At 48.6% G+C, this 10,338-nt stretch overlaps 1 protein-coding gene across 1 annotated transcript; it reads left to right on the top strand.

Moving 5' to 3' along the window:
- Window positions 1–346: 346 nt before the first annotated feature.
- Window positions 347–4,067, top strand: SBK3 (SH3 domain binding kinase family, member 3). Its single transcript, XM_006868287.1, has 4 exons — window positions 347–391; window positions 887–1,037; window positions 1,523–1,725; window positions 3,387–4,067. Exons 1-4 carry the CDS (start codon window positions 347–349, stop codon window positions 4,065–4,067), a joined length of 1,080 nt encoding a protein of 359 aa, XP_006868349.1.
- The last annotated feature ends 6,271 nt before the right edge of the window (window positions 4,068–10,338 follow it).

Raw genomic sequence — 10,338 nt, forward strand, 5'->3', positions numbered from 1 at the left:
AGAGATCCAGAGAGAGGGGGACAGAGACCCAGAGAGAGAGAGAGAGAGAGACTCCTCCAGGAGAGACAGAGAGAGGCTAGAGAGAGGTAAGAGGGAGCAAAAGCAATCAGGAGGAGAAAACACACAGAAACTCAGGGGGTGACATAAGGGGAGAGGAGTCCAGAGAGAGTTCACACTGGGCAGATTCAGACAAATCCGGAGGAAGACAAAGGCAGACCTTCCCAAGGAACGCCAGGCTTTGGTTCTGCTGAATAAGGGTCTTGGGACAGGGCACAGTGGGGCTTGGGTGAGCTGATTGCTCTTTGGGGACACCCAGACAAAGGGTTCCTGCCCAGGCAACCCAGAGATGGAGCTCAGGGATCCCAAGACCCCAGAGGATGGGGACACAGAGGTGAGAAACGGGAGACAAGGGAAGAAGACAGAGGCAAGTGGATGGGGCAGAGCCAGATGAAGTCAGAGATGGAGAGCTGGAGGGTAAAAAGGGGGAGCAAAAGGCAGAGCTTGAGAGAGGCCTCAGAGATCCAGATAAAGAAAGACCCTACAAGACACAGCAAGACGGAACCTCCAGAGAACAAAAAGCAAAGGGGCCAAGGAGAAGGGTGGTGGGGGGCTGTGTGGGCTGAAGTCAGGCTCCCAGAGATGGTGGCAGGCGGGGTCTCGGAAACAATCACACTTCGCCTTGCCAGGACCCAATAACAGGTGTCCCCAAGGCCCGATGAGTCATCGTGACTCACCAGTCTCTCTTGAGACCGTGACCCCTCCTCCCCTGCCCCCACCGCAGCCCCTGCTAGACCTCCAACTCCCACCTCTCTGCTGTCTTCCCATCCCTCTGCCCCCAGTGGGACCTGAGACACGCCCCCTCCCTGCTTTTGTCTCTGTCACACAGGAAGACACAGCCACGACCCTGCAGCGCTTTGTGGAGTTGACAGCCACCAGGGTGACCCCAGTGCGGAGTCTTCGCATTCCATATCGTCTCATCCGAAAGCTGGGTTCTGGCTCCTATGGCCGCGTGCTCCTTGCCCGGTCTCGTCGAGGTGGTGAGTTGGGCCACTAAAGGGCGGACTCCCAAATGTCCCCATGATAGCAGTTGTAGGAAGTCACTGAGATGGGGTACACAGTCCCCCAGAACCCTTCTCAATAGTGACTCTCTCAGAAAGTTCAAAACTTGGTGGTCTTCCAAGAAATGGAGCTCACCCCCAGAGGGGTGACTTGTCTAAGGGCACACAGCCCATGTCCCCTTTCTTCATGCAAAAGGAAACAGAGGTTCAGAGAGGGTAAGGCTATCGTACAAAACCACACAGCAGGGCAAATCTCCTCCAGCCCCCAATTCACAGCTGGGAAACTGGGGCTACACGGAGATCACAGGACCCAGGTCCCATCACTGGACTCCAGCCAATGACTTCTCCGTGATCCTGTGCCTACCCTCTTCCTTTACACACAAGAAGTGTGAGACTCAGAGAGGTCGAATGGTTTGCCTAACATCCCACAGCAATCCGAGTACCCTACTCTGGTTCCCTGGCAGGTCCCTTGGTGGCTCTAAAGCTCCTGCGCCGGGACTCGGTCTTGAGAACCACCTTCCTGAGAGAGTTCTGCGTGGGCCGCTGCGTCTCCTCACACCCAGGCCTGCTCCAGACCCTGGCGGGTCCCCTGCAAACCTCCCGATATTTTGCTTTCACCCAGGAGTATGCACCTTGTGGAGATCTCAGCGGGATGCTCCAGGAGAGGGTGAGGCAGATGGGAGACAAAGGTTGGGACTGTTGTCCCCAGTTCCAACTCTGTCCCAAACTTCTATCTCTAACCTGGACCCATCCCAGGTCCACCCTGAGCTCCAGATGTCCTCTCTAGTGCCAATTCTAAAATCCATGCCTGACCCCAATCCAAACACAAATGTCACAGAAGCGGGATGGGTAAAGAGTTAAGGATGTTGGAGTTGAGGATGGAGACAGAGTTGGGATTATAGTTAACAACTAAAATTGGGGATGTGGTTGTGGATGGAGTTGGGTGGGTTGTGTTTGCGGTAGATGATAAATTGTGTAAATCCTGATGTGGTGCTGTTGGATAAATGGTTCAGAGTCCACTCTTCAGAAACCCTGTACAGGGTCATCATGAGTCGGAACTGACTCCACGACACTTGACAACAACAACAGTGGGTAAAGAAAAAGGGCTTGGACTAGGACCACAGAGGTAGAGATGGTTTTGATGGAATTGGCGATATGTAATGATTAGGTTGGAGACCAGGTCAGGTCTGACCTGAGATTGTAGATGGAGTTGAATTTTAAGATTAGTTGGGCCATCATTAGAGATGGACTTTGGATTTGAGGTAGAGTTGGGGATAAATGGATGGAAGGATTGATGGATGGGTGGATAGATGAATAGGGGGAAAGAAGAAAGTGTGGCTAGATGAGTAGATTGATGGACCAATGAGTGGATGGGCTTGAATGGAGGAATGCAAGGACAGATGGATGGATGGATGCAACAAATGGTATATGGAAGGATGAATGGCTGGATGGATGGATAAATGAGTGGACAGATGTATGGAAACAAGGCTGGATGAGTGAATGGATGGGTAGAAGATAAGGTGGATAGAAGAAAGGAAGGATGGGTGGATATAAGGATTGATAAATGGATGGTAGATAATATGAATGAAAGAAAAGAGAATGGGTAGATGGGTGGATGAAAGAATGGGTAGATAAATAAAGGGATGCATGGATCAATGTAGAGAAGGATGAATGGATGGAAACAAGAATGGAAGGATGGGTAGAGAAAAGGAAGGAGGGGTCAGTGTTGGATATTAAATAATTGAGAAATCAATGGATTGCTGACTAGCCGGTCAAATGGATGCTGAGTGTATGTATTGGTGTGTAGACCGATGAATGGGTGACTAGTTTAATGGGTAGATAGCTGGACAGATCAACTGACTACCTAAGTTGGAAGGACTCTAGAACAGGCTCTGAGTAAGAGATGAGATCTAGGTAAATATGAGACTAAGATGAGGGCAAAATATAGGATTTGGGTTTCCATTGAAGATCTGGTTGGCCAATTTAGCGGAGGCATATAAGAAATGTTAGGAGTGGTCTAAGTATTAAGGTTCGGAGAGTGAGAGAAAACTGAAAGAGACTTCTGGTTAAAATTGGGCTTCAGGTTGGGAAAGTGTCTGGGAGTTGGTGAAGGGGAGCACAGATATGTGTGCAGATTGTAGGTTTAGATTATCTAGAGGTCTTGGGGGCTTATGAAGGTAGCCACTGATCTGGGATTCTGGATTCTGGGACCCCAGAAGCCACAATCCTTAGGAACTTGGAAGTCTAGGGACTCTTTGGAGGGAGATAAAAAGCAAAAATAAAAAAGGAAGCAAAGCACCCTGAGCATGACCCCCTCCTTGGTTCCAGGGTCTCCCGGAGCTATTGTTGAAGCGGGTGATAGCCCAGTTGGCCGAAGCGTTGGATTTTCTCCATGGTCGGGGACTGGTTCATGCAGACGTCAAGCCAGACAACGTCTTGGTCTTCGATCCCCTCTGTAGCCGTGTGGCCCTGGGGGACTTGGGTCTGACCCGGCCAGAGGGTAGCCCAACCCCTGCCCCACCGGGTCCACTGCCGTCTGCACCTCCGGAGCTCTGCCTTCTCCTGCCCCCTGACACCCTGCCCCTGAGACCAGCCCTGGATTCCTGGGGTCTAGGGGTGCTTCTCTTCTGTGCTGCCACCGCCTGTTTCCCTTGGGATGTGGCACTGGCCCCTGACCCTGAGTTTGAGGCCTTTGCTGGTTGGGTGACCACCAGGCCTCAACCACCTCGGCCACCACCACCCTGGGACCAGTTTGCACCCCCAGCTCTGGTGTTGCTCCAGGGGCTTCTGGACCTGAACCCTGAGACAAGGAGCCCCCCACTGGCTGTTCTGGACTTCCTGGGGGAGGACTGGGGGCTGGGGGGGAATAAAGAGGGACCTGGGGGCTTGAGGATTCTGTCCAGTGAGGATGGGGAGGAGGAGGAGGGAGGATCCAGCTTGGAGGAGTGGACGGATGAGGAGGACAGCAAAAGTGATGGGAGGAAGGGGACAGATGAGGGAACTCCTTAATCAGGGGACTGAGACAGGTGGCTGGAGCCTAGCCCAAAGGCCCCTCCCCCACCCCATGGCCACCTGGATGAGAGAGACAGCTGCTCAGGGAGGACAGAGGGTCACATTGGACCTCTCCCTATGGAGAGCTGGGTACTGGTGTACAATTCCCCTTCTAATGGAAGGACCCTGGAATCTAGCCCCCAGCCCCTTCTCCCTCAGACTCATGAGTCCTGATCCCTGAACTCTACCTCCCTCAGACTGAAGAGTTCTGACCGCCCTCCCTCAGCCCAGGAGTCAGAATCAGCCTCCCTCAAGGACAAGTCCTCTTCTATCTGTCCTGAGAGCATCTTTGTGAAAGGACACTCTACTCCCCACCTCCTCCCACTGAGAAGTCTTGGTTCTATGGGGACATGCAGATGGCTTATCATGAAGTTCTGATGGGGTCACTCCTCTCCTCTCAGATCCCGGTTGGCTCCCACTGTCCAGGGTCTAAAATCTGAACTTCCGGGAGCAGACACCATGTAGTCCTTACCGTCCTGTTCTCTGAGTAACTCTGGAAGAATCATTCATCTTTCCTGGACCTCAGCCTCCACACACACACACACACACACACTGTCCAGCCAACAGACATTTGTACATATTCTGCCCTCCAGCAGAGGTCCTGGTGGAGCCATAGAAGGTTGGTGGTGTAAACCCACCCAGCGGCTCTGAGAAAACGCTGGTGATTGGTTCACATCAAAATAACCACTAGGAAACTGTCACAATTGTAAAGGTAGAAGTTCTGTAACAAAAACAGGGGAGTGGTTAATACTACAGTCCAGAAATAGAGGACCCTAGGACCATCAAGGGAGAAGAGCACAAGCAGAATGCAGGACCCTATCCAGAGAAGCGCTGTGGGCTAATGCGTCAGACTGCAAAGTCGTTTGAACTGCAAGGTCAGTGGTTCAAACTCATCAGCTGCTCCTTGGAAACCCTATACAGGGTCGCTATGGGTCAGAATCAACTCGACGGCATTTAACAACAACACCAGAGACAAAGGCAGAGATGGAGTCATGGAGAGAGGGAGCAGCTGCGGACTCTAGATTCATGGGAAGAGAGGGACTGAGAGCTGGTGGCCAGGAGGCAGCCTTGCAGAACGTGCCCTTTGGAGATGTAAATTATTATATATGGCTGAGTGTTTTGTTTTGTTTTTTAAAAAAAGCTAAAGTGAATAGAGAAAAATACTGTTAACTGATGGCACATGGAGGGGATTATAATCATTGTAATGAAACAAGGTGTATGATTTGTTGAATGTAAAACCCATGATCTGCCCTGTAAACTGTCCCTCAATCCACAATAAAAAACCTTAAATGAAAAACAAAACAAATTAACTGCTATGAGTTGAACTCAACCCTATGGCACTCAACAACAACAACATACTCTGCACTCATCCACATCTCTCCCTCCAAACCCCAGGATCCAGGAAATGGGGTCCCATCATGTTCTCGCCATCTTTCTTGGGAACGAACTTGTGTCTCAGGGGTCCGTGTCTCTATCTTTTGTCTCGCTCTCATCCTGGACTGGCCAGGTTGTAGTTGGTTTTCATTTCTAGAACCTTCCACATACTATCATCATTTGTGATCTTCTGAGCTCAGGCTTCCTGACCCATCACTCAGAAGGGACAGTGCAGGTTCTGAAGGACCTTGTTTGTGAGCATTTAAGGCCACCATGCATAGCAACGTACTCGATGACAACTAACAACCACAAACCTTCATGAACGCACATATGCTTCTGGTTTGCAGTGGTTTATGTCCATGGGGTCAGGACTGAGTGGATCTCATTCTGGGTCCCAGCATCTAGCACAGGATGAGACGCAGGTTATAAGCTCAATAAAAGCTTGTGAATTGGAAACTGTGGGTCTTCACAGGAATTTATTATATATTCCTTTTAGGTTCAAAAATGAGTTTATACCCCTGAGACTATTATCCTGAGTTCATCCTTAAAATGGAAACCAAAACTCTCTCCTGAAGTTGTCTTACAACCAAACAAGGGTGTCTCCTTAATGGGATCAAATTGACAATGACATTTCGAAAGATCAGAATAGGAAATTCAGGGGTCAGTGAGCTCATGTTCACGGGGGGATGGGGGGAAAAAGGGGGGTCTCAGAGAAGCAGGATGAGAATGGTTGCACACTCAAAGAATGTAACGTTGTCATTGTACATGTAGAAACTGTTGAGTTGGTGCATGTATTGTTGTGTATATTCTCAACAACAATAAAATAGAGTAAATCGTAAAAAAAAAGAAAAAAGTAAGTTTGTTTAATGCGCACATGTTTGGGGTGATGAAAATGTTCCGGGACACAGTAGGGGTAATGGTTGTGCAACAATATAAATGTACCAAACGTCACCGAATTGCTCACCTTAAAATAGTTAGTTTAAAAATAAGCAAAGCTTTTTATTGTGAGTTGAATGAAGGTTCACTGAATAGATCATCAGTTTTACATTCAGCAAATAACATACTTTACTTCATTATACAATGACTGCAATCCCCTCCAGGTACCATCCCTTCACAGTATTGACCTCGATTCACTTTAACTCTTACACTCCTTGTTGTGTCTCCGGCTACCTTCATCTTTCCTCTGCTAACCTCCCTCTTGTATATTGCCTGCCCCATCACCCATGTTAACATGTGTCTACCCTCTAGTCATGAATGGTTCCCTCCACACACCATACCCTTCAGTAACCAGCAGAGAATGTCTCATCTAGCAAGAAAATCCTTCCTTAACTTATTACAACACTGGTCTCATGCAATATTTGTCCTTTTGTGATTGGTTAATATCATTCAGCATACTGTCCTCCAGGTTCATCCATGTTGCAAATTCCTTGTTATTTTTCAACGTTGTATGCTATTCTTTTGTGCGTATGGACCCACATTTGTTTTGCCATTCTTCTGTTGATGGGCATTTAGGCTGTCTCCATCTTTTTGTTCTTGTGACCAGTGTGCATCTAGCTAGTTGTGCCACGGCTTTTATTTCTTGAGGATAAACACCAAGGAGAGGGATTGCTGGGTCATATGGAATTTCCATTTCTAACTTTCTGAGAAAGCGCCATGCCGTTTTCCACAGTGGTTGTACCATTTCACAGTCCCCTTAACCGTGTAGAAGGGTCCCGGTTTCTCCACACCCTTGGCAGCATTTGCTCTTCTCTCTCTCTTTTTTTTTTAACTTTGCTATTAATGCTGGAGTAAGGTGATATCTCATTGCCGTTTTGATTTGCATCTCTCTAATGGCTGATGATCTCACGATCATTCCTTCATATGTTTGTTGGTCACCTGATTGTCTTCTTTGGTGAAGTGTCTGTTCATGTCCTCTGCCCATATTTTAATTGGATTATTTGTCTTTTCATTGAGACACTGAAGTGTTCTATAAGTTTTGAAGAGCAGTCCTTTGTTTGATCTGTCATTTCAAAACATTATTTTTTTTTCCCAGTCTGTGGGTTGTATTTTTATTCCTTTGGTGAAATCGTTTGATGCACATTAAGTGTCTAATTTTCAGAAGATCCCAGTGATCTATTTTGTCTTTTGAGTGTGTGTTTTCAGTTATGTTTGGTAGTGTGTTTATGTCATAAATCAGAGCTCCTAAATCTGTCCCTGTTTTGTCATTGATGATTTTTATAATTCTAGGGTTTACATTTAGGTCTTTAATCCACGTTGAGTTCACTTTTGTATGTGGTGTCAGATATAGGTCCCGTTTCATTTTCCTACAAATAGAGCTCCAATTTTGCCAGCACTTAAAATGATTACTTTTATGTCATGTGACTTTTACCCCCTCCCCCCCAAAATCATTAAATGTAATAGGGTATCATGGACTAGACCCTGGAATCAAAAAGATGTTTGTGGAGAAAAAAATGGATGAAACATGAATAACCTGACCTCTAATTAACAGCCAATGTCAGTTTCTAAGATGTTAATATTAAGTGGTGCTGGGTGAGGTGAGAGAAGATTGTTCTTCACTGTTTTTGCACCTTTTCTGTAAATTTGAAATTATTACCAAATAAAACATTAAAAATTGTTGTTGTTCATTATGAAGTGCTTAAGTTGGTTCCAACTCAGAGTGACACTGTGTAGGGTTTCTGAGGAGTGACTGGTGGGTTTGAACTGCCGACCCTGTGGTTTGCAGTCCAGTGCTGATCCCACAGAGCCATGCCAGGACTCCAAGTTTGAGTTAGGGTCACTGTTTTTGTGGCTGGTGATGGTGTGATTTTTAAAAGGAAAATGAGAATAAGTAGGTGACTTGACCCAAGTCATTGGATTCTACATGAAGAAACCGTTAGAAGAGCAACTGTCTTGTTGTATGAGGGGACTTTCCAAAGTTTGTGGGAAATGGAATAAATAGATAACGGAAGCCCCCCTTCTACGTGAGTGTATTTTCACCATAATAATGGGCACTCCATGGAAAGCCTGTACGGGGTTGTTAAGTCAGAACTGAGTTGACAGTACTTAACAAGAACAAATAATAAAAGTGTATTCCCATCTGTTCTCTCGGTCTAAAGCTAAGAGCAGGGTGTGGGCATCCCAGAGGAAGGAGCTAACTCCTCTGTGAAGTCCCAGTGAGTCAGCAGCAGCTGGATCACCTTGTTCTCCCCGCACAGAGCGCCAACAAAACCCTTCACTGTGGATTCCTACTCACCGCAGCCCCAAATGTTACTGGGTCCCATAGCGTTTAAATGGTGTGACATTGCGGGTTAATGCCCTGGACTTCAAGCTCCTCGGAGACCCTATACAGGGTCACTATGTGTTGGGACCGACTCCACGGCACTTAACAACAACAACAAATCTTTAGAGAACTGAACCCTGGGGACCTGATGACTTGAGAGCATTGGGCTGCTCACCAAACGGTCTGTAGTTTGAATTCACCAAGTACTCTTCAGGAGAGCGGTGAGACAGTCAGCTCCCGTACAATGGACAGTTTCTGAGCTCACATGGGGCAGTTCTACTGTGTCCTATAAGGTCACTATGAGTTGGAATCCAGTGGGTGGCAATGGCTTTTGTTTTTTTGGGTTTCATCTTTAAGGAAGCAGATTGTTATTAAGTGCCATCGAGTCTGTAGATAGCCAGGTCTTTATTCCTAGGTGCCACTGGGAATTTGAACTGCCAACCTCTAGGTTAGTTGTAAAGGAAACAGTTTATGCCATCCAGGGACCTGGGTGGACAGTTATTCTTGATATTTTGTTGTTATTTTATTTCTCCCTCAGACCCAAGAGTCCTGATTCTAGCTTCTCCCCATCCACTTTGAACTTTGCAAACACAGAACACAATCATGCTCTTCCTTCACCCCTCAGGGTCCCCCTCTCCCCAGTTGCTCCACCACCTGCTCCCACCCTGTCCAGTCCTGCCCTTCCGGATGGACATCTGAGGTCATCTCTCTCTCTCTGCATCATTCTGGAATCTCATTGTCTCATCCTTTCCCCAAACACAACCTCAGTGTCTACTGGACTTCATTCTCAGGACACTTGTGTTGGACCTGTCAGTGGGGCGTTGATGGGGACAGTTTAGAGAAATGAGTTTATTCACCAAAGGGACTGGCCTCCTGGGTCTGAGGGAGGAGGGGCTGGGGTCAGGATTCCTGGGTCTGAGGGAGGAGGGGTTGGGGGTCAGGACTTCTGGGTCTGAGGGAGTGGGAATGGGGTCCCTTGGGCTCTTGGGTCTGAGGGTGGAGGGGCTGCTCTGGGGTTGGGGGCATGTCCGTCCACAGCCAGTTCTGGGGGTCAGGACTCCTGGGTCTGAGGGAGGAGGGGCTGGGGGTCAGGACTTCTGGGTCTGAGGGAGTGGGAATGGGGTCCCTTGGGCTCTTGGGTCTGAGGGAGGAGGGGCTGCTCTGGGGTTGGGGGCATGTCCGTCCACAGCCAGTTCTGGGAGTCAACACACGATGTCGCTCTGTCCCCAGCAGGGGGGCAGAGGGGGCGTGGTCAGGGCGGGGCCTCAAGACCCCCTAGGTGGGGGCGGGTACTGCTTCTGGGCAGCCTCTACTAAGTGCCGGCCACTGCCCACAGCGGGCAGCAGAAGGGTCAGGAGATCTGGGAGAAGGTAAAGGCTGGAGGTCTGATCCGGGTCAGGAGGAGTGTCAGGGTGGACGGGCAGAGGCAGGCAGCACCTGGCTGAGGGAAAGGCTGTGCCTCTGGGAAGTGGGTTATACCTGAGGTTACAACGTGGTTGGGTGTCAGGAAAAAGGGACTCTGGGGTTCCTAACTTGTGTGAATGACAGACTCTGAGGTCCGGAGGGATGCTGGGGTGAGGGCCCGGACCTGGGTCT

The sequence above is a fragment of the Chrysochloris asiatica genome, unplaced genomic scaffold, assembly GCF_000296735.1.
Source record: "Chrysochloris asiatica unplaced genomic scaffold, ChrAsi1.0 scaffold00116, whole genome shotgun sequence".
NCBI classification, from domain to species: Eukaryota; Metazoa; Chordata; class Mammalia; order Afrosoricida; family Chrysochloridae; genus Chrysochloris; species Chrysochloris asiatica.